Source organism: Dama dama, chromosome 27 (assembly GCF_033118175.1).
Source record: "Dama dama isolate Ldn47 chromosome 27, ASM3311817v1, whole genome shotgun sequence".
Classification (NCBI taxonomy): Eukaryota; Metazoa; Chordata; class Mammalia; order Artiodactyla; family Cervidae; genus Dama; species Dama dama.
The window spans coordinates 58,980,908-59,006,288 of NC_083707.1; the positions used below are offsets into that span (position 1 = coordinate 58,980,908).

At 38.4% G+C, this 25,381-nt stretch overlaps 1 protein-coding gene across 1 annotated transcript in view; it reads left to right on the forward strand.

Moving 5' to 3' along the window:
• The first annotated feature begins 229 nt into the window (after window positions 1-229).
• LOC133047630 (glutamate decarboxylase 1-like) overlaps window positions 230-25,381 on the forward strand; it is a 31,939-nt gene continuing 6,787 nt past the window's right edge. Inside the window, exons 1-11 of the mRNA XM_061130922.1 lie at window positions 230-347; window positions 4,723-4,965; window positions 7,002-7,092; window positions 12,519-12,631; window positions 12,955-13,070; window positions 14,788-14,867; window positions 17,427-17,481; window positions 18,448-18,564; window positions 19,408-19,472; window positions 19,575-19,653; window positions 22,795-22,944. Of these exons, the coding sequence (XP_060986905.1) occupies window positions 230-347; window positions 4,723-4,965; window positions 7,002-7,092; window positions 12,519-12,631; window positions 12,955-13,070; window positions 14,788-14,867; window positions 17,427-17,481; window positions 18,448-18,564; window positions 19,408-19,472; window positions 19,575-19,653; window positions 22,795-22,944 (1,227 nt within the window). The remainder of the gene's footprint in view (window positions 348-4,722; window positions 4,966-7,001; window positions 7,093-12,518; window positions 12,632-12,954; window positions 13,071-14,787; window positions 14,868-17,426; window positions 17,482-18,447; window positions 18,565-19,407; window positions 19,473-19,574; window positions 19,654-22,794; window positions 22,945-25,381) is intronic.

Consider the following 25,381-nt stretch of genomic DNA (forward strand, 5'->3'; position numbering starts at 1 on the left):
TCTTGAAGTCCTATCTAATATAGTGTAATATAATACAAGAAATCTTTCACATGCTTTGTAGATAAAAATTGAGTTTCCATGTCAATTTATATATATTTTACAAATGTACAAAATTAGAATCAAGTGAAAAAAACAGCGACATTAATTTCCCCTCGGGCTGGGGAGGGTCAGCCTCACCTCAGTGTGTTTAGAAGTAAAGGTCTAATTATCGGGACGTGAAGGGGAAGAAATGAACGACGGAGCACCCTGGCGGGGAGACCGCGTCCTCAGAGCCGGACTGTCTGAGCCCGGGGCGCAGAGCGGGTGGTTACGGCGCGTGGGGAGGAAGGGGCGAGGGGAGGAGGGAGGTGAGGTGCGCTGTGTGTGCAAGGCGGGGACAGAGGCGGGTTCACCCACAGAGACGAGCGGGTGTCCAGGAGCCAGGAGCAGAGTCGGTCTCCTTCGAGTGAGGATAATGGCATAACCTTTCCTAGCGGACGTAGTGGCACCAGCGGTAGAGCCCGCCTGCCCGTGCGGGAGACGTAAGAGACCTGGGTTTGATCCCTGGGTCGGGAAGACCCCCTGGAGGGGGAAACGGCAGCCCACTCCGTGTTCTCGCCTGGAGAAGCCCGTGGACGGAGGAGCCTGGTGGGCTACAGCCGTGGGGTCGCACAGAGTCGGACACGACGGACGCGGCTTCGCACCGCACAGTGGATGGGGCGACGCTAATAGCACAAGGAAGGTTTGCCGATCGTTGAAGGAAACGGAAAAGCAGCTATGGACTCCGTGAAGCTTATTTTTTCTATTTTCCCCCCTTCTATGTCACTTCCCAATCATCAACCAATTCTACTGGGAAGCAATGAAAGGAGGAAGAAAGACACAACGAAAATGGGCTTCAAATCATCCAATATGTTTCTTCTTTATTTGTTAGAGGCTCTAGTGAACTCCTTGATGAGGAAAAGATTGTAATAATGGGTCCAGATTAGGTTGAAATTTGTCAGTGGCCTTTGACAACCCTCGTTTTTCCTCTTATTATCAGAGTGAATTAGACATCACTGAATCTTTTTATAGACTGCACCAAACGCACAGAAGGGAAGCTAACATATTTCCAGGTCCTTCTGTTTTGTGAACCACCCAACTTAGCAGCAGCAGCATCTTTTCATGTTCTTTCATTAGCATGCCCTAAAGATGCTTAATTTAAAAAAATAGCAATGTTGACCGGCACGTTATTTAATAGTTGTAAATTCCAAGGGACTAGTTGACAAATTCTTGAGAAAACGTTCACCTGGAAATGGGGCTCAGAAATGACGATCATTATGTATTTTTGGATTATTTTAGAATTTTCAATCCAAAAGTAGAAAATAATTCCTGTATTACAAACATGTGAATTATACTATTAATATGCCTATGTGCTATTCTCGTTTGTACCCTAGAATGTTAATATCCCTAACATACCTATCGATCTATAGATAAAAGTTGTAATTGTTAAAGGGAAGTTGAAATTCACTTTTTTCCAGTAAATCATACTTTAAAAAAGCAAGTGATGTTTAAACACTGATACATACAATAATAACTTCCCTGGTAACTCAGACAGTAAAGAATCCACCTGCAAAGGAGACCCGGGTTGGATCCCTGGGTTGGGAAGATTTCCTGGAGAAGAAAATGGCAACTCACTCCAATATTCTTGCCTGGAGCATCCCATGAATAGAGGAGCCTGGCAGGCTACAGTCCATGGGGTTGCAAAGAGTTGGACATGACTGAGCGACTAACCCTTACATACAATGCTCTCAGTAAATTCTCTAAACAAATAAGAGCATTGTATTGTGGCCTGTTTCACAAATAATGGAATTGCTCCAAATTTCTATGCCATCAAAAAAAAAAAAAAAAAAAAAGACCTTGAAAGGGCCCCTTATAAATTACAGCAGTTACTCATCTTTAATAGTCAAGTTCTTTTCTGTTACATTAAAAGTGTACTCTGGCTGCAGGAATTCTCTTAAAGTAGGTTATTGTTTTTTTCACTGTACATGGACCTCAAGGAGTGTGGATATAGCCTGGCAAGTAAGCTGAAATTTTGTGAGAAAAAGTGAAAATTAAAAGTTCAGACTCTCAAGTCTTGCTTATTTTCTATGATTATTAGTTATTAACATATTTTGACAGAACACATTAGCAATCTTTGTCTTACGTATGCATTTAAAGCAAGCATTCTGTTATTAAGTATTAATTTAGTTTCAGGTTGTAGAGCCAATGTGTAGTTGAACTATTAATGGAGTATAATTCTTATTCCACTATATCAAATCTTTTAGTTGCTACGTAACTTTTTAATAAATGTTCTGTAATACTCTTTCATGTATAGAATTTTTTTTTCACTTTTCTTGTGATTTTTGTTTCCACTATTATAAGAAGTGATGCATATAAAGCTTTAGTACTTTAAAATTTATTTATTATCAATTAATACTCATTGTCTATAGCACTGAAACTTGGAAAAAGCAATTTTCCTCTAGAAAAAAAAATTGTATAATGTATTAATTTATGTCTACTGGATCACCATGTAATATGAAAATCTGTTGTTTTTTTTTTTTGAAAATCTGTTTTTAAGTACACTGAATTCTCTGCAAAATCATCTCACATTTCTGTAATCTATGCTGTCTTTTCTTATGTGCAATTTTCTCATGTATTAGGATTTTATTTACAGAGAAAGCTATACTGAAATACTTTTGTCTGTCGTACATAAACATTTAAAATGCTATGTTTTATAAACTGATACATGTATCAGTGCTTAAAAGTTAAACCAAATTAATCTTGCTGCAGTTTTAACAAATGCAATCTGGATTGTATAGCGGAATAGCTTATTTTATTTTAAGAAAAATCCATTAGAACTCGAAACAATACTACTAAGCTTACAAAATAGAAGCTACAAAATTTAGCCATACATCATTTTCTGATTTGCTGTTGTCTTTTAGTTGCTAAGTCATGTCTGACTCTTTTGCGACCCCATGGACTGTAGCCCACCAGGCTACTCTGTCCATGGGATTTCCCAGGCAAAAATACTGGAGCGGTTTGCCATTTCCTTCTCCAGGGCATTTTCTGATTACTTTGTGCTTTTTTTTTATAACTATTGGTAAACAAGTAGATTTTATAAATTACAGTTTGTACTTTTTTTTTCCCCTACATTGTTTAGGACATGAAATGATATTTAACAATGAAATAGCTTGCTTGATGGGATATTTGGTTTAACACTTTTATTGAAGAAGACTCTGACATTATTTTCAAATATTAAATTTTAAAGAGGATAATGATCTTTTAAAGACTTATTGATCTTTGGATTCAAACACTTGTCTATAAATTCCAGTCCAACCATATATAAAGCTATTTTTGTTAATAATAGTATCTATATCATAAGCCTGTATTATGAGGATTGAATAGGATGATACATGTGAAGTACTTAGAATAGTGCCTGGGTCATAATAAGTGCTCAACAAGAGTTAGTTTATTACTATTACTTAACTTTAAATCTGTTTATCTACTTACTGGGAAATGTTCCTATATTGTGTGGTTACAGTGAGGATCAAATTGTGTGCACAGCACTTAGGACTCTTAATATGCAGTAGATATGGTTGTATATGCTTAAGTGTTAATACACATGCAAGGCACTGAAGGATCTTACCCTGCAGCAGGCATTGTTATTTACGGTTAAAGGTAGCAGGTCTCCCCTAGTGGCTCAGACGGTAAAGAATCAAGCTGCAATGTAGGAAACCAGGGTTCAGTCCCGGGGCTGGGAAGATCCCGTGGAGAAGGGAATGGCAATCCACTCCAGGATTCTTGCCTGGAGAATTCCTGGTGGGCTCCAGTCCATGGGGCCGCAAAGAGTCAGAGTGAGTGACTAACACTGTCACTTTACTTTCATGATAGGTCTTTACTATTAAATTAATAATCCTCTATGCTAAGCTGATATGAAGCTAACAGGTAAGAGTTGTATCATTGCTCTCTGTGTGGTGATAAAAGAACCTTACATAATTTCAGTAGAATTCATGCTTCTCTCCAGTTTATCCCTCTCCACCAGAGGTCACGTGTAAATAAAAATTTCAAATATTATGAGTTTTTTCGAGGCATCCATTTGATTACAGATTTGATTACAGTAATACATCCTATTAGCATGTTTTAATAATTACAAATATTTTCTTTCTCAACTTAGATAGGAAACAGATGAGAAAAAAATCCATTCATCCTTGTCAATCAACTGACAAAGATGTGATAAAAGAAACTCACACTGAGAAATTAATGACTAATTTATCAAATGCTTATGCTTCAGGTATGGATACTATTAACAAATGTTATTTGTTTTATTCTTTTATAAAATTCTATGTTATCTACATATTTATTGAAGTAGTTTTGATTTTCTTATGGTCTACAGACTGACTTTTATAAGTATACTTTAACTGACTTTTAAAAGTACAGCTTGCCAGCTCATTTTTGACGACAGTCAAATAGGGACCAGCTGGTAGACCTTAAAGGGCCGATTACTTTAATGGCGTTAACCCAAAGTGGCTTACTTTTTGGTGAAAATTGTTATCCAGTGGGACTTCAAATGAAAACTATTTGTAGGTTTTGGACAAATGCTGCTTTATTTACTATTTGACGTGGCCTTCAAATATCTTTAATTTCCTATGATCAAAATTCTATCTGATAGTGAGTTTCTTTGACTCTTTAGATACCAACCTTGTTGTTTATTTCTTTTTTCTCTAGATTTGTTGCCATCCAAGGAGGGCGAAGATTTAACAAAATGTTTTCTGCTGCGAGTGGTAAATATTCTTCTGCACTACATTGAGAAAACTTTCGATGTTAAGAGTAAAATATTGGACTTTCATCATCCTCATCAACTTCTTGAAGGTTTGGATGGGTTTGACTTAGAACTGTCTGACCATCCTGAATCTCTGGAGCAGTTGCTTGTTGATTGCACAGACACCTTAAAATATGGTGTTAAAACAGGTAATTTTCAAATTTGTTTGCCCGAACTGGAGACTGAATGAGTAGCCTTCAGTGTACATTTGCATTGAAAAATATCCCAATTTCATTCATTTTTATTTAAAACATTTGTCTAATTTATTTTAAATTGGTATTTTCATATATGAATTGTTTATTAAATAACAGAGAAAGTTAACAAAATGATTTTGGTTTGGAGGGATATATCCGAATGGCAAATAACATACAGTTTTTATTTACCTTTTTCACTTTTTGCTTTATTTGATCATATTCATTACTGGATGCTTGATTTATTATCTCTGTACATCAGTAAAATATAGAATGCTAAAATTAGATATATGTATTATTTATATATGCAGCCTATATTTTAGAAAGTGTTTTCTGATTAAAATAACATTATTATACCTTAATTCTTAATCTCTTAAAACAGTGGTACTTCCAGGAGCAAATGATATTTGAACAAAATTCTAGAGGCAAAACAGAGATTCACAAAGAGCTATCACACACATTATCTTTAAGAGAGAGTGTAAAACCAGTGCACAGAACAATCCATTGTGGAGCTAAGGAGGAGAAGCTTAATTTAAACTGAGCTGAATATAGATTGTTCAATTTCACAAGAAGTGTTTCGTGATTCTTCCTTAATATAAAATTTCAAAAAATCATTATAAGAGGAACCTGATATTCTTATAGTTGAAATTATTTATCTTTTTTGCTGCCTGTATTTAAAAAAAAAATTCTTTTCCATTATGGTTTCTTACAGGATATTGAATATCCTGTGCTTACACTAGGACCTTGCTGTTTATCCATCCTACATGTAACAGTTTCCATCTGCTAACCCCAAACTCCCAAACCAGTTCATCCTCCACCCCTCTCCTCCTTAGCAATCCCAAGTCTGTTATTTATGTTTGTGATTCTGTTTCTGTTTTGTAGATAAGTTTATTTGTGTAGTATTTTGGATTCCACGTATTTGTTGTTCAGCCACTAAGTTGCATCTGACTCTGTGATCCCATGGGCTTCGGCCAGGCTCTTCTGTCCTCTGCTGTCTTCTGGAGTTTGCTCAAATACATGTTCATTGAGTCGCTGATGCTGTCTAACTATCTCATCCTCTGTCGCCCCCTTCTCCTCCTGCTCTCAATCTTTGCCAGCATCAGAGTCTTTTCCAATGTGTTGGCTCTTTGCATCAGGTGGCCAAAATAATGGGGCTTCAGCTTCAACATCAGTTCTTCCAGTGAATAATCAGGACTGATCTCCTTCAGGATGGACTGGTTGGATCTCCTTGCAGTCCAAGGGACTCTCGAGAGTCTTCTCCAACACCGCAGTTCAAAAGCATCAATTCTTCAGTGCTCAGTCTTCTTTGTGGTCCAACTCTCACATGGTGTTTGCCTTTCTCTGACTTACTTTGCTTAGTATGATAAGCTCTAGGGACCTGATATTTCATCCAAAAAAATGTATATGCCGCTTTGGAGGGAAAATCATTTCATCTTCCAGGTGATCTTTCCCCATTCACTGAGGTAGCTCCCCACACCCACCCTCGGTCTTTCTACTTTAGCTGGGTTCCTCACGCTGGTATCTGAGCCCTTTCTCATTTTGGTGCCTTCTTACTGCTGCTCCTCCTCCTCCACTGTTTGGGGATAGACTTAAGATCTTCCCTGAAAGATCACTTCCTCCAAAAGCCTTCTCTGGAGACTGCCTCTCCTACTCCTGACCCCTTAGAAATGGTGTTATAACATCCTTATCCTTTGCTTCATAATTTTTGCTTTTTACTGTACTTACATACATTTGTGTCATGGCTTGATTATCATCTCCTTCTTTCAACAGTAAGTGAGATCCCCATGGTAGCAGCTATGTCCACCCTGTATGACCACTGGGCCCTAACACCCAGAACACTCCCAGCATATAATAATCTCTCAGGAGTGTTCACTGAATGAAATGGTGTACTTGATCCATAATACCTGTTCACTGAGAAACTGCTATAACATTTAACCACATTTCAGCCCTGTGTTTACACTTTGACCCATGTGCAATTTTGTCTTTTTTTCTAGGACATCCTCGATATTTTAACCAGCTCTCCAGTGGGCTAGATGTGATTGGACTTGCAGGGGAATGGTTGACAGCCACTGCAAATACCAACATGTGAGTATCCTTCTGGATCTAAGGAATGTGAGACCGTGAGGCACGTGAGCAAGAGTGAAGGTGTCCGTGGTTGAAGTTCCGTTTTGCTGGACAGGATGTCTGCTCTATCAGAAACAAGTAGGTGATACCAGAGAGAAATGCAAAGAAGATGGTTCCTGTTCCCTGGGGGACATTTTAACTGCTCTTCTGGACCGTCTCTCCTCTCTAGAAACTCTCAGGATCTGAATTTCCTGGTAAATAGTAAAGTTCAGTTGATTAGTCTGAGTTATTAGTGTGCAGACTGGGAGTCCAGCTCCAGGACTGAAGTCACCGCAATACCACGCAAAACAGCCCAGAGCACAGAGTCCAAAAATGACACACACCAGTGTATGAAAAGTTGCCTGAATATTAGTTAGAACTTCAATCTGCTCAAAGGTGAAGAAAGTAAATTATTAAAGTTAAATCTAACTCCAACGTGATTCCTTAAAAGTTTTGACCTTTGCCATAGCAAAACTTTCAGTTATATGAAAATGAGATACACCACTGTAATGTTTTGAAGTAAAATTAATTTTAGGGCAATCTATTTTAAATTTAAAGGGATAGGAAAATGATTGGATATGAAATTGGAAGGGACAGTCTGTCTCAGATGTTAATATAATTTAACTACAATCAAAAGAGATAGCTGGTAGAAATTTAAACTTTAAAACCAGGAACTAAACATTTATGAGAAGTGACTGCTTTACTGTGTAGGAAAGCTGTGGTTTACTTTAACTGTTTAGTTGTATTGGGATCTTAATGGTGCACAGGGTTTTATAAATGTGAAATGCATAGAAAAATAAGCTATATAGTTTACTGCTAGTTTTCATTTTCATTGCTTGATTGTAGCCCTTTATTTGAACATATATAGAGTAACACTTTTGGGCGCTTCTCTGATAGCTCAGTTGGTAAAGAATCCACCTGCAATGCAAGAGACCCTTAAAGAACCTATATCATTTGTGATATATAAAAGGTGATGCATTTTATATAAATTATTACATAAAAATCATTTTACAAATCTTACTCCATTATTTGGAATCCTATTGCTATGAAACAATCATTCTCTGTATGAAGAAAATATAGATTTTTGGTTTAAATAGAGAAATACTAGGAGAAATGCAAAGAGAAAGGATTTAAGAGAGGGTTCTGTACCTTTGAATTGTTCTTACTTCAGTCAACAGATGTGTGCATGCCTGCCAAGTCACTACAGTTGTATCCAACTCTTTGGGCTACAGTTCTCCAGGCTCCTCAGTCCACGGGATTGTCCAGGCAAGAAGACTGGCACGGGTTGCCATTTCCTCCTTCAGGGGATCTTCCTGACACAGGGATCGAACCTTTGTCTCTTGCATGCCCTGCATTAGCAGGTGGGTGCTTTGCCCCTGGAGCCATGTGGAAATCCCAGCCGTAAAGTGAGATAATAGAAAAGCATGTGAGATGGAATTAAAAGAAGAACCAAATTTAAGTCCTAACTCTACCCTTTAATGGGTCTCTGATCAGCAAAAACAAGACTGAGAGCTGACTGTGGCTCAGATCATGAACTCATTATTGCCAAATTCAGACTTAGATTGAAGAAAGTAGGGAAAACCACTAGACCATCAAATCCCTTCCGATTATACAGTGGAAGTGAGAAATAGATTCAAGTGATTAGATCTGATAGACAGTGCCTGAAGAACTATGGATGGAGGTTCGTGACATTGTTCAGGAGGCAGGGATCAAGACTATCTCCAAGGAAAAGAAATGTAAAAAGGAAAAATGGTTGTCTGAGGAGGCCTTACAAATAGTGGAGAAAAGAAGAGACGTGAAAGGCAAAAGAGAAAAGGAAAGATATACACATTTGAATGCAGAGTTCCAAAGAACAGCAAGGAGAGATAAGAAAGCCTTCCTCAGTGATCAGTGTAAAGAAACAGAGGAAAACGATAGAATGGGAAAGTCTAGAGATCTCTTCAAGAAAATTAGAGATACCAAGGGAACATTTCATGCAAAGATGGGCACAATAAAGGATAGAAATGGTATGGACCTAACAGAAGCAGAAGATATTAAGAAGAGGTGGCAAGAATACACAGAAGAACTATACACAAAAGATCTTCATGACCCAGATAAGCACGATGGTGTGATCACCAAGAGCCAGACATCCTGGAAAGTGAAGTCAAGTGGGCGTTAGAAAGCATCACTACAAACAAAGCTAGTGGAGGTGATGGAATTCCAGTTGAGCTATTTCAAATCCTAAAAGATGATGCTGTGAAAGTGCTGCACTCAATATGCCAGCAAATGTGGAAAACTCACCAGTGGCCACAGGACTGGAAAAGGTCAGTTTTCATTTCAATCCCAAAGAAAGGCAATGCCAAAGAATGTTCAAACTACCACACAATTGCACTCATCTCACACATTAGTAAAGTAATGCTCAAAATTCTTCAAGCCAGGCTTCAATAGTACATGAACTGTGAACTTCCAGATGTTCAAGCTGAATTTAGAAAAGGCAGAGGAACCAGAGATCAAACTGCCAACATCCAATGGATCATTGATAAAGCAAGAGTTCCAGAAAAATATCTACTTCTGCTTTATTGACTATGCCAAAGCCTTTTACTGTGTGGACCACAACAAACCATGGAAAATTCTTCAAGAGATGGGAATACAAGACCATCTGACCTGCCTCTTGAGAAACCTGTATGCGGGTCAGGAAGCAACAGTTAGAACTGGACATGGAACAACAGAGTGGTTCCAAATAGGCAAAGGAGTGCATCAAGGCTGTATATTGTCACCCTGCTTATTTAACTTATATGCAGAGTACATCATGAGAAATGCTGGGCTGGAGGAAGCATGAACTGGAATCAAGATTGCCAGGAGAAATGTCAATAACCTCAGTTATGCAGATGACACCACCCTTATGGCAGAAAGTGAAGAAGACCAAAAGAGCCTCTTGATGAAAGTGAAAGAGGAGAGTGAAAAAGTTGGCTTAAAACTCAACATTCAGAAAAGGAAGATCATGGCCTCTGGTCCCATCACTTCATGACAAACAGATGGGGAAACAGTGGTAGACTTTGATTTTTTCCAAAATCACTGCAGATGGTGACTGCAGCCATGAAATTAAAAGACGCTTGCTCCTTGGAAGAAAAGTTATGACCGAGGCAGAGACTAGGCAGCGTATTAACAGGCAGAGACATTACTTTGCCCACAAAGGTCTGTCTAGTCAAAGCTATGGTTTTTCCAGTAGTCATGTATGGATGTGAGAGTTGGACTATAAAGAAAGCTGAGCACTGAAGAAATGATGCTTTTGAACTGTGGTGTTGGAGAAGACTCTTGGGATTCCCTTGGACTGCAAGGAGATCCAATCTGTCAATCTTAAAGCAAATCAATCCTGAATCATTGGAAGGACTGATGTTGAAGCTGAAGCTCCAAAACTTTGGCCACCTGATGCAAAGAACTGACTCATTGGAAAAGACCTTGATTCTGGGAAAGATTGAAGGCAGGAGGAGAAGGGGATGACAGAGGAGGAGATGGTTGGATTGCATCACTGACTCAAAGGACATGAGTTTGGGTAAATTCCAGGAGTTGGTGATGGACAGGGAGGCCTGGTGTGTTGCAGTCCATGGGGTCACAAAGAGTTGGACACAACTGAGCAACTGAACTGACTGACTGTTGTCTGAAAATAATAATGTCTACTCCATGGAATTGAAATAGGATCAAAAAATAATGTGTGTGAGAAGCTGAAATTGCCAAAGCACTAGCAGAAATGAGCCTCATTAAAAGAGAAGTCTGTAAGGCTTGCTTTGTAAACTTGTTCCTCTTAGAACCAGAAGCTTAATTCTAATAGGCAGTAGATTTTCTTAGTCTGGGTTTTTGTACAGAGCCCTGGGCCAGAGCTTATGTATTATCACTTTATGAGGACTTGCGATCCATGGTAGCAGGAATGAGGGGGAATGAAGGGAGTCAGGACAAGGCAGAGGGTAACTCGAGGGGTCTTTTAGACCTGGCTACCCCTTAGAATAAGCAGAAGAGAGTGCATGGTCTCTGGGGATGTATACCCCCCTGTAGAGATCTGCTTCTACCATCAGGCCCTCTGTCGGGAGCAAGGGAACAAATTTATTTTCCACCACGTCTCTTATGACCAAAGGACTAAACAATGGGATGTTACGTTCCCCACACATCATCACTGGGCATTCTCGGGACTCCCAGCTGATTCCATGACTTGTCACACTAAGGGCAAAAGGAAGTCCCAGGGCTGAAGGTTAGGGACTGCAGGTGTGTGGTTCTCTATCGTCTTATGGGTGACAGTGGTCGTGGTGGCTGGGCCTGAGTCATGTCCCAAGGCCTGAGAGAGCGAGAGCTGAGCGCCTCTGAAATGGCACATAGCTGGTGCCTGGTTCAGGGATCCACGTGGAACTACACTTAAAAGGATCTTTAAAATTGGTTTTTTTTTTTTTTTTTCGTGGAGTGATGCAGAATTTTATTTTATTTTATTTTTTTTATTTATTTTTATTATTATTATATTTTTTTTCCAGTGGGTTTTGTCATACATTGATATGAATCAGCCATGGATTTACATGTATTCCCAATCCCGATCCCCCCTCCCACCTCCCTCTCCACCCGATTCCTCTGGGTCTTCCCAGTGCACCAGGCCGGAGCACTTGTCTCATGCATCCCACCTGGGCTGGTGATCTGTTTCACCATAGATAGTATACATGCTTTGAAGACAAACAACAAGGATTTCTTGAGAATAAGTGGACCCACTGTTGATTTGGGTGTCCTTAGTACATCCATTATTATTTACTGCATTTTGGTGTTTATAGAGAAAAGCGTTGAGCCTTCTGTTTTAGTCTCAACTCCTTTCTGTAGAGCTGATTTCACAGGGTGACTCACAGGAGAGTCCCCTACAACAGTCTTCTTTGAATTCTTCTTGATGAGGTGTTTTTGCCTGTGCCATCTACTTGCTGTTATTGGAAACAACAGTTTTTAGCCTTTTTTTTTTTTTTTGGATGTGTTTGCTCATAATATAATCTTTAGCTAGAAAACATTTATCCATCAGTGTTTAGAAGAAGCGCTTTCTTATTCTGCAAATCATTATCTGTAGCTGTAAATATGTTGGCCCTCAGGAACTGTGTGTATGTTTTATTGATAACTGGGCATTTCCTGTCCCTAACAGTGCTGTGTGTGTGCTGAGGGGATGGGGCTACTTTCAATTTCCTTTTGGTGGCAAATGAAATTCCCAGGTACTGCACGAAACAATGGAAGCCATGACACACTGTAGAACTTACATACTCTTGATGAGGGACAAGAACATATAACATTTATGCATTTCTTGCACAGTCTGTTGTAGAATATAAAACTGTGTATAATCTTACCCAGCACATGATTCTATTTATCCTCTTTCCTGTAACATGACTCACAGTGGGATTTCTATGCATGCATTACAGGTTTACCTATGAAATAGCTCCAGTATTTACTGTCATGGAAGCAGTTCTTCTTAAGAAAATGTGTGAAATTATTGGCTGGAGAGAAGCAGAAGCAGATGGAATATTTTCACCTGGTAAGAAAAAGGTTTATAAGTGAAAAGAAATAATAGGAGACAGTCAAAATGTATTTCAGTTAATATGGTTGTTTTTGAGCCATTCAATTAATTTGCATGTTCATAAGCCATATTGTTGGTTATAATCATAAACAAACTTTTTTGAAATCTAAAAGTTGTGGATTCTGTTGTTCGTGATTTCTCTTAATACTTTCAAGGAAGACTATTTTAAAAATGACATCAGTAATTTGGCACCATTTTAGTTTCCGATAACTCTCAAATCGTCTCAGTCAACATTTCTGATTTTTGAAATTGGATTAACAGTCACAATTTCTCTTCCATAGGTGGGAGTATATCAAACCTCTATGGTATATTAGTAGCTCGTTATAAGCAATATCCAGAGATAAAAGCAAAAGGCATGATGTTCCTTCCACGCATTGTATTGTTTGTTTCTGAACAAGTAAGTATCAAGTTTAGGTTTTTCTAAGATTTAAGAATCTCCTAAGATATACTGATAAAGTAATTTAAACATTGAGAATGTTAGCTTCATTTTCATGTTAAAAATACTCTGTAATCTCTGTTTGGATCTATATATTAATATTGGAAAGGAGAAAAACAACTTTCCAGTCTATACAGACTATATAGATTAGCAGTACAAATAATTCAGGAAAAATTTTATTTAAACATAGGAGAAACTAACAGAAAAAAAGATATTATTATAAATATAAAACATTCTGCTACCTTTACCAAAAAAAAAAATCAAGGCATAAAAATTTAAAATATTTAATGCTTCTTTTTAACATTGCATGAAGAGAACAAAAAAGTGATTAATGTTCTGTTTTTCCAGTTAGGCCTGAAGGAGTTGGTTGAAGAGAAAGCTTTGTTTTATATGCCCTCAGCTAAATGTTTATGAAATTGACAATAGATCCACTGGGGTCTCCTTTAGCTTTCATGTTCCTACTCTGTATAGTATCAAAACTTCATTTAAAAAAATCAATCCCTCTGATAAACCTGATCACTTTTTCTTTTCCACCATGGTAACATTTATAATCTTAAAGTGTAATTGAAGTCCCAGCTTGAGAATTGTACCTAAAAATACTTGGAAACACTGAATTTTCTGAAAAAGTCCCTATGTCTGCAATGTCCTCCCTTTACTAAACTCAAATTAGCATTATATAAATACATATTATCAAATTGGGACCATTGCTGCATTGTTGTTTTTCTTTAGTGGCTAAGTCTTGTCTGACTCTTTTGTGACCCCATGGGCTGTAGCCCGCCAGGCTCCTCTGTCCATGGGATTTCCCAGGCGAGAGTACTGGAGTGGGTTGCCATTTCCTTCTCCAGGGGATCATCCTGATCCAGGGATTGAACCAGAGTCTCCTACATTGGCAGGCAGATTCTTTACCACTGAGTCCTACCACTGCATACTTAATGTATTTTACTATAAAACAATACAATCAAAGATACTTGTTTACAAATGTCATTTTCATCATTTGTCATATACTTTTTCAATGTTATGAGCAAATAAGCTGAAATCCCATAATGTAGATTTTCTTAAAAACAATCATTTCCTATTTAATGTATGTATTGATATTCTCCATTGAAATGAAAACATGGTAAGGGTTTTAAATTTCTCTTCTCTCTCATATATGTGGTCTTTTCCAGGCAACTAAAAATAACCCAGGAAGTTTCTCTTTGAGCTGTCACTTCCATTAATCAAAATTAAAAACTACAAGCAGAGGTAAAATTGATTCACTTCTTCAGGCCTCTCTTTAAAAAAAAAAAAAAAAAAAAAAATTCAAGACTTAACGCTGTCCATAGCATGTAAGGACTTACCTGGAGGATATTGTCACTAAATTTATAAGTGACACAATTCATGTGGATACAGAAAACTAGAATAAGAATATTCAAACTTGCATTTAAATTGTTGTGCTGAGTGACAGTGCCTCCTGGAAAGAGATGCTTCCTTCTTCATCTCAACTAATGTCATGATAAGGGTCTGGAAGTATGCCTTGAGAACTACATTTCTGTGTGTGTGTGTGTGTGTGTGTGTGTGTGTGTATACACAGATCCATTCAGAGGTATGCATATATGCCCTAATTTGAGTGATGCACTAGTGTAAGTGATGATTTTAGGCAGGAAAATTAATGCCTTTCCTGTTTTCATTTTTGTCCAAGGGTCATTATTCCATAAAAAAAGCTGCAGCAATCCTTGGTATTGGAATGGATAATGTAATTGAAGTAAAATGTGATGAAAGGTATGTTTCATAGCACATTCTCAAGATTTGTATTATCATTATGCTTCATATAAAGATTAAAATCCCATTTTTCTATTATCCCAATTTTTAGCAAGAATACTTTCCCAGATTAGTTTCAATAATTTTACCTAGAAGTAATTATGTAAGAAGCACCAAAGTTATCCTATCCTATTGTTAAGATTTCTTTACTGAATGTAGTCCTACACAAGTGAGAGTGTCACATACCTTCTTTGTTTTAAGTATATTGAAGTAGCAGTATAATGATGTTTGGAGGTGAAAATCTCAGTTGCATCACAAATCTACAGAGTGAAAATATATTTCCATTTCTCTCAAATCTCACTTTTCATGAATAAACTATATTATACATATGTTTTAGAAGATCATTTTGATGCATATTAAATATATTTATACATATCAAATTCTGTGTTGCAATCTGCAACTATTTTTTTAACATTTTTGGCTTTAGAATATATCTTAGAAATCTTAACCTGTGAATTTATACAGACTTTCCTTATTCTTTTTTAATTACTTTGGAATTTCCCATTTTGTAAATTTAATTTCACACATCTTATTTAAAAGATTTTCACCTAGATTTTAGTATATAAAGGCAATGATTAAATGAATGTGTGGATGTGTATGCGTGCACGCTCAGTCGTGTCTGACTCTTTGTGACCCCATGGACTATAGCCTTCCAGGTTCCTCTGTCCGTGGAATTTTCCAGGCAAGAATACTAGAATGGGTTGCCATTTCCTCTCGAGGAGATCTTCCTGACCCAGGGATCGAATCTGAGTCTTTTGGGTCTCCTGCATTGGCAGGTGGATTCTTTACCACTCACAGCACCTGGGAAGCCCTGATTTAATGAATATAATTATACAAGTATACTTGAGTGTCTGTGTTTGAATATTTCTCACATGAATCCCTAGAAGTTAAATTACAGGTTCAAAGATTGTCTGCACTTAAATGTCATATATATTTTCATTTGCTCTTCAAATATTTTTGAGTTAACTGATGCTTATCTACTGGGAGAAACTTGAATATTATTAATGCTACTGTACTTGAAAATTCTGATAGAGGAAGATGACCTTTAGTTGTTTGGAACTATATATGTCTAGTATACTGACCAACCAGCTGTGTGTTACCATAATATGTCTGTTCATTTTCATTTGCCAATTGTTTATTGGTAGTCTATTATTTATTGGCTTGTAAAAATATTTATATATTGAGATGTTTTGAAATGCAAAATATATGAATATAAAATATTTTGCAAATATGCTTTATAAATTTATCATTCTATACTTATTTCAAGTTGTTTGGTTTTCTTTATATAAACTGTGTACATTTGCTGAGAATCTCTTCCCCAGATATTTTATATTTGTTTTTACTACTAGGAATAGGGTATGTTCTGTGTTTATTCAGAACAATTAGTTTTAAAAAATTAGGAACCTAATTTACTGTTGTAACCCTTCCATTGCTCAACATTTTTATAGTTTTCAAAAGTTTTTCGATAAACAATGCTAGGTACTCCAGGTATACAACCATATGTACTTAAATGAGGAATTTTTCTTATTTTCATTTCTATCTATCTATCATCTATTATCATCATAATTACCTCCCTAGATAACAGGTATTTCTTCAGAAAAAAATGCTTTAATATTAATGTTAGTAGGCATTCTTATTTGATTCTGGACTTTAAGAGGAATGCTTCTAGTGAATCAATAGTAGACCGTGTTTTAGTCTGATAACTGGATGGAGCAGAAAAATACTGGCTTTTGTTTTTTTGTCCCAGAAATTTGCTGTGAAGAAAAATGTGAGACCACCTGAATTTTTGCCACATTCCCCTCACCAATTTCTATCTTTGATTTTTCTACCTTAATGCCAAGAAATCTTTATGAAAGTGAAAGTGAAAGTCGCTCAGTCGTGTCTGACTCTTTGCAACCCCATGGACCATACAGTCCATGGAATTCTCCAGGCCAGAATACTGGAGTGTGTAGCTGTTCCCTTCTCCAGGGAATCTTCCCAATCCAGGGGTCGAACCCAGGTCTCCCACATTGCAGGTGGATTCTTTACCAGCTGGGCCACCAGGGAAGCCCAAGAACACTGGAGTGGATAACCTATTCCTTCTCCAGGGGCTCTTCCTGACCCAGGAGTCAAACCACCGGGGTCTCCCACATTGCAGGTGGACACTTTACCAACTGAGCTATCAGGAAAGCCCTAAGAAGTCTTTATAATTAAAGGTTAATCATTAGAGAAAGAAAGGAAAAAAGAAAAGAAGGAAGGAAGAAAACCATTGTGTATCTTAGAAAAATCAGAATCTTCTGATATGTAAATAATGTAGTTTTTAAGATGATTGAATAGTAAACTCAACTTCCTTTAACTCAAATAACATGATATTTTACCTTGGTTTTAGGGAACTGCTTAACACTTGCTTTTACACCTATAAATGCCTTTGGGAGACATTAAGAACTAATTTTTTAATCTTGAATGTTACTAATTCTTCTAATTGGTAGAATCGATATGTTTATTCACTCATAAGAAAACAATGTGTATTTGATTTTTAAGGGGAAAGATGATTCCAGCTGAGTTAGAGAAAAATATATTACAAGCTAAAAGAAAGGTAAGTTCTGAAGTTCCATATTTAACTTGCAAATGCATCTTTATTTTCTTTACTGACTTTCATTAGTGGCAAGAAACTGAAGAGAATTGCTATAGGAAATAATCTCAAAATGCAGGAAATTTCTTCTAAAGCTGAAGTAAGGGAATTAAGTGACATTGCAATATTTCCCTGAGTATTTATTCTAAAATACTCAGGGAAATATTGCAATGCCATTTAATTATCTTGCTTCAGTATATTTACTACTAAAGGAGTTTGATCATCTTTATTGTTGTGGTATGATTTTCTGAAAATAAATTCAGAGAGAAATAACAATAAATGAGACTCAGAGGCAGTGATATTTGTTCATCTTATGCTTAAGCTACTTTTTCCATTACTGTTCAGTTCAGTTCAGTTCAGTCGCTCAGTTGTGTCCGACTCTTTGCAACCCCATGAATCGCAGCACGCCAGGCCTCCCTGTCCATCACCAGCTCCCGAAGTTTACTCAAACTCATGTCCATCGAGTTGGTGATGCCATTCCAGCCATCTCATCCTCTGTCGTCCCCTTCTCCTCCTGCCCCCAATCCCTCCCAGCATCAGGGTCTTTTCCAATGAATCAACTCTTCGCATGAGGTGGCCAAAGTACTGGAGTTTCAGCTTCAGCATCAGTCCTTCCATTACTGTAAGTGCCTCCAAATATTTGAAGTTATTAGGTACCTAATGTCCTAAGTTAAGGGCTTCCCTGGTCGCTCAGCAGCAGAGAGTCCACCTGTTAATGCAGGAGACGTGTGTTCAATCCCCGAGTTGAAACGATCCCCTGGAGGAGGAAATGGCAACCCACTCCAGTGTTCTTGTGTGGGAAATCCCATGGAAAGAGGAATCTGGTGGGCTGTAGTCCGTGGGGTTGCCCAAGATTCGACTATGACTTAGCGGCTCAACAACAATGGGCTTCATGAGGTTGTAAGAATGACGCGGCTTTGTCGTCCCCAGGGCCAGACTCCTTTCTGTGTTGTGGCCACAGCTGGCAGCACCGTGTTCGGGGCCTTCGACCCGCTCCATGACATCGCAGATATTTGTGAGATACACAAACTCTGGATGCATGTGGATGTAAGTCATGTCCTAGAGTCTGGCTCATAATTTCCCTTTTTAAAAAAATGTAACCTGTGAACAGTCCTCATAATTTCTTAATTGACATTACAAGCAAGACCAAAATTTCTCTGTAACTCTAATTTTTATAATGAATTCTATACTATTTCTATATACTATATTCTATACTAATTCTATACTATTCAATCAAGAAAAAAATAGTCTCATTTGCATAAATTACCTTCAAATATACAATACATTGCCATAGAAAGAGCTACATATGTATCAATATACTTTTTAAAAAGTCTAAATGCCTATCAATATTCAACCAACAATTTAGAAGATCAATATGGAGAAATAGTTAAACCTGATTTTAAATCAAAGAGACTTAACCCTTACTCTAATATATATTTCTTAATTAATAGCTGTCATAGAAATCATAACTTTTGATGCTATTAGTACAATGACTTTGTGCAAAAATGTCTTTGGTTTTGATTAGAGTTGGAGAAATGTAAAGTTATATAATATGGTAGATATTTTAATTTTTCTGTAGTATTGCCAAATCTGATGCCAACTTTTAAAAAATTCTGTCTCTGGAAATTATACAGAAGGTGTCTCTTTGAATTAATTATCAATAGAAGCCTAAAGCTTTACTATGTCATGAATAGACAATGAGAATTCTTAGGAGGAAAATTTTAAATGCATTGTTGTTTTAAGTGAGATAATTATAGCCAAGTTTATAATTATCTAGCATAGCAATTAAATCTTCATCAACTTTTGAAATAAATATAACATAGGAAAGAGCAGTCAGTGCTATGTAAAAAGAAATAATGTAAAAACACAAATCCTCTGTGTCCATTGTAGGCAGCTTGGGGAGGTGGATTGCTGTTGTCCAGAAACCATTCCTATAAACTCAGTGGTATTGAAAGGTGAGAACTGGGCCATTGCTCATGCAAGTGAAAGAACCTCTTCAGGCTTCTGTTTTGTTTCCTTAGACTGTGGGCACTAACGGGAGTTGTTTTATCACCTAGGGCCGACTCCGTGACCTGGAATCCCCATAAACTCATGGGTGTTCCCCTTCAGTGCTCTGCTTTCCTGACCCGGGAAAAAGTAAATGATTTCTATTTTCAAGTGGTGATGTAATGGGTATTTTGGTCATGACTAGGTTCACTGTGTATGTTCAAAAAACCAAAATCATTCTGACCTCATTGAATTAATGTCGTGCAGGACCGTTTGCCCTATAGAGGAAAGCTGATCCTTAATTAGCAACCACTGGGCTTTCCTAGTGGCTCAAATGGTGAAGAATCTGCCTGCAATGTGGGAGATCGGGGTTCGATCCCTGGGTCAAGAAGATCCCCTGGAGAAGGAAATGGCAACCCTCTCCAGTATTCTTGCCTGGAGAATCCCACGGACAGAGTCCATGGAGTCGCCAAGGGTCGGACACCACTGAGCGACTAACACCAGCAGTGGGTAACTAAAGTGCCACAGAATCCAATGACTGTAGGGCAACAGGTCGTAAGTTAACGTGTGAGTAAGATCTGGGATAAGACAGTAGACAGTGATGAGAAATAGAACAGATGACAGAAAATGTGGTCATTCATGACCTACCTTCTAAACACACCATGAACAAATGGAAGGTCTCTTTGGAGTCAGATTTGCCCTGCTGACCAATTTGTTACCTCGGAGAGTAAGACCAAAATAAGACTCATTTTAAGTAGGGATGACTATCAGTAACGGTGATATACATTTAGCATAAAAAGCAAAAAATTATGGGCTGTATGAAGTTAATTTTTGCTTATAAGTTTGTGTATTTTATCTCTGCCAATAGTAAATGGAATGCTACACAAGGAGATAAGCCCGTGATCTGCTTGCAGGAGCAAGAAGAGATACAATTACAAAGCTCAGCTTGAATATTGCCCATCTCTACTTAGTTGTCAGAGGTGCAGACGCACTTGACGTAGCTCTCATTTTTAGCTTTGTTTTCTTTCCTCTTGTTCACAAGCAATTCAGTGGTTTGAATTGAAAAATAAAGTGCTTGTCTTCCCATTATAAACTGCCCGAGCTGGCACTCCCACTTTCTGTTGAGTGTTAAATACACACCTCTTCTCTAGCTCTAAGACAGTCTTTGTTCTCTCTTAACCCTAGGCATTCTCAGAAATTCAGGCTGGAACCATTAGCTCTACTTTAGATTCTGCTCAGCTGGCTGCATGGCAACAACCTCTCCACTTTGCTAACAGATCTGTATTCCACTTTCAGATTTCTGGTACTTTTATGTTTAGGGCTCAAAAACAAATTTTCTGCAGTTTTTCATTTCTTCATTCATAATGAGTATGTTGAAGTAGCCCTGCCCTTCTCTGCTCAGCCTCCTACAACCCAGACTGTAAACTCAACAAGGCTGGAGTTTTTCCTTATCACAAGTTCACAGTCCCAGCACAGAGTATGACAAATTTTAGGTGCTTAATTTTTATCTCAGAGGCTTCCCGGGTGACACAATGGTCTAAAGAATCCACCTGCCATTGCAGGAGATGCCAGAGATGTGGGTCCAGTCCCTGGCTTGGGAGGATCCCTGGAAAAGGAAATGACAACCCACTGCAGTATTCTTGCCTGGGAAATCCCATCAACATAGGAGCCTGGTGGGCTATAGTCCCTGGGGTCGCAAAGAATCACACCTAACTGAGCATACTCACAATCTTTACCTAAGAACTATAGTTAAAAGTCACATTGTTTACACTATTTTAAAGTATTTTAGTTTCTAGTTCCTATCTAACAAAATATTAAAGTAGAAGTTTGAAGTAAACTAAATGGAAAATATTTTTCATGTGTAAATTGGACCCGATAGTGTGTAGTGTATTAGTTGTTCAGCTGTGTCTGATTCTCTGTGACCCCAGGGACTGTAGCCCACCAGGCTTCTCTGTCCATGGGATTCTCCTGAGCCAGACAGTAAAGAATTTAGGAATCTGCCTGAAATGCAGGAGACGCAGGAGACAAGGGTCAGTCCCTGGGTTGGGAAGATCCCCTGGAGAAGGGAATGGCTACACACTCTGGTATTCTTCTACTTTAATATTTTGTTAGATAGGAACTGGAAGCTAAAATATTTTAAAACAGTGTATGTAGTGCATATATATATATATATATATATATATATATATATATATATATAGTATATAGTGTATATGCACACACACTGTACACACACACAAAGTACTCTCCTTTGCAAGGCATCATTTCTTCTCTATTTCACCCCAGTACTTCAAATCTTATCACCAATTCTGATCCTTTCCTTAGATCCGTAAGCTGCTCCTAAATAAGAGTGTGAGCTTTCTTCTCTTGGAAATTGGATTGCCACAGGCTCCCAGACAAACTACCCTCTTGTTAGCTCTCAAACTTACCACTGTATAGATATATGATCTTGAAAATTACTTACCGTGGTGAAGTTTCTGTTTCTCCAATCTATAAAAATGATCTAATAGTAGCACTTATGCCCTAAGTCGTCCATGAGGATCAGATGGTATATTTGTGATGTGTCCAGCATATAATAGGCGCGTGATAAATACGTTATTTGCTTCATATTCAAAAGGTTATAGTTGGCATATATTTAAGCTCTCCGCAGTTAGTGCACACAGGTTAGCCTTTGTTATGCTGTGGCAATGCACATCTTCTGAGAAAAGCCCCTTTTCAACTGCTTGATGGAAAACATTTCTTTTCCCCAGTGATTATTATTTAATCATTCAAAAGGAATATTTCTCCATTCTTCAATACCAAGGAGGAATGTTTTTGACACCTTTTATGTAGGAGGAAATGGCTAGGAAAGGGCAAAATTAAATAAATGGGCTATTTTATTCTCTACCTCCCGTGGCCATCAGAGCAGTTTGCTTGACTGGCATCTAAACGGTTGATTCATGAGGGACCTTAGTTAAAGTGAACCAGGCACTCAATTCTAATTAACTTCAATGCAGGCTGGTCACATAATTTCAAAAGAGCAGCGAAACTTCAAGGTTTTTAAGAAAAGTTAAAGAAATATAGACAACTGGTAATCTAATTACACCATCTACTGTTCCAGATAAATCCAAAGAACAACTGAATCCATGAAAATCCTAAGAAAGTAACATATTTTTATATAAAGTAAACAAAAATTCTATTTAAATGTGCCTGTAAAGTAGAAATGCTAAGTGAACTGAAATAAATAAGTGATTGTGATTTCTTATTGAGAAGTGGATGGCTTACACAGTAGATATATCATTCCTTTTTCAGGGTCTTCTGGGAGCATGCAACCAGATGCAGGCTGAATACCTTTTCCAGCCTGATAAATTCTACAATAGTAACTTTGACACCGGGGATAAAACTATTCAGTGTGGCCGACACGTTGATGTCTTTAAGCTCTGGTTAATGTGGAAGGCAAAGGTAGGAATTTGCCATCTTTTATTAGGTCCTATGTACTTGGATCCCTGATGTAACTAGTTCCATATTTTAGAGCTTACTTTGGATGTCTTTTCCCAAATTAAAGCCCTTTTATATTTTAAGTTTTTCTTGTTTTAAAATTGTATTTATTTGTTTTTGGCTGTGCTGGGCCTCCACTGCTACGCAGGCTTTTCTTTAGTTGGGGGAAGGCGGGCTGCGCTCTAGTTTCGGGGCTTCTCCCTGCAGTGTCTTCTCTGGTTGCAGAGTGAACGGTCCGGGGTGCATGGGGCTTCGGTAGTCGCAGCACGTGGACCCAGTGGCTGCAGTTTGCAGGCCCTAGAGCACAGGCTCCGTAGTTGCGGCACACAGGCTTACTTGCTCCGTGGCGTGTGGGATCCCCCAGATCAGGGATCCAATCCCTGTCTCCTATGTTCGCAGGAGGGTCTTTACCCTTGAGCCACCAGGGAAGCCCTATGGTCCTTTTATTTGTTAAACTTCTGTCAGGGAAACTGCTCTATTTCTAACTGCAAATGACAAGCTTGGTTTCTGAGCTCAAATTTCTACTGAGGTGGATAAGATTTTAGCTTGTTTTACCATTAATATGTAGTCTATCAAATGGTAGGAGTAAAATCTGTTCAGTTGAGTTCAGTTGCTCAGTCATGTCCGACTCTTTGTGACCCCATGAACCATAGCACGCCAGGCCTCCCTGTCCATCACCAACTCCCAGAGTTTACCCAAACCCATGTCCATCAGGTCGACGATGCCATCCAACCATCTCATCCTCTGACATCCCCTTCTCCTCCTGCCTTCAATCCTTCCCAGCATCAGGGTCTTTTCCAATGAGTCAGATCTTCGCATCACGTGGCCAAAGTATTGGAGTTTCAGCCTCAGCATCAGTCCTTCCAATGAACACCCAGGACTGATTTCCTTTAGGATGGACTGGTTGGATCTCCTTGCAGTCCAAGGGACTCTCAAGAGTCTTCTCCAACATCACAGTTCAAAAGCATAAATTCTTCAGCGCTCAGCTTTCTTTATATTCCAACTCTCACATCCATACAGGACCACTGGAAAAACCATAGCTTTGACTACACGGACCTTTGTTGGCAAAGTAATGTCTCTGCTTTTTAATATGCTGTCTAGGTTGGTCATAACTTTCCTTCCAAGGAGTAAGTGTCTTTTAATTTCATGTCTGCAGTCACCATCTGCAGTGATTTTGGAAAAAATCAAAGTCTACCACTGTTTCCCCATCTATTTGCCATGAAGTGATGGGACCAGAGGCCATGATCTTCATTTTCTGAATGTTGAGCTTTAAGCCAACTTTTTCACTCTCCTCTTTCACTTTCATCAAGAGGCGTTTTAGTTCATCTTCACTTTCTGCCATAAGGGTGGTGTCATCTGCATATCTGAGGTTATTGATATTTCTCTCGGCAATCTTGATTCCAGCTCATGCTTCCTCCAGCCCAGCGTGTCTCATGATGTACTCTGCATATAAGTTAAATAAGCAGGGTGACAATATACAGCCTTGACGTACTCCTTTTCCTATTTGGAACCAGTCTGTTGTTCCATGTCCAGTTCTAACTGTTGCTTCTTAACCTGCATACAGGTTTTTCAAGAGGCCGGTCAGGTGGTCTGGTATTCCCATCTTTTTCAGAATTTTCCACAGTTTGTTGTGGTCCACACAGTCGAAGGCTTTGACATAGTCAATAAAGCAGAAATAGAAGTTTTTCTGGAACTCTCTTGTTTTTCAATGATTCATCAGATGTTGGCAATTTGATCTCTGGTTCCTCTGCCTTTTCTAAAACCAGCTCGAACATCTGGAAGTTCACGGTTCACGTATTGCTGAAACCTGGCTTGAAGAATTTTGAGCATTACTTTACTAGCATGTGAGATGAGTGCAATTGTGCAGTAGGAATTATATAACAGATTAAATAGCAGATTCCTAAAATCTTTAGGAATATAAATTTGCCTTCAGGTTTAAAAAAAACAGCTTTTTTTTTTTTTAATTGGAATTGGAAATAGGTCAAGCCACTTGAAGCCAATATAGATTCCCAGATGTGAACGCTTATTAATTACCTGAATATTCAATCTACCTTAGAGTCAAGGCCAGGGCTTCCCAGGTGGTGCCGTGGTAGAACATCCATCTGCTAATGTGGGCGATGCAAGAGACTCGGGTTTGATGCCTGGATCGGGAAGATCCCCTGAATAAGGAAATGACAACCCACTTCAGTACTCTTGCCTGGAGAATCCCACGGACAGAAGAGCCTGCCAGGATACAGTCCATGGGTCGAAGAGTCAGACGTGACTGGGCGATTACTACATGCGCGCACACAAGCACACACAGACATACACACACAAACAGACACACACACACAGACACACCACAAACAGACAAACACACAGACACACAAACACAGACACACACACACACACACAAACAGAG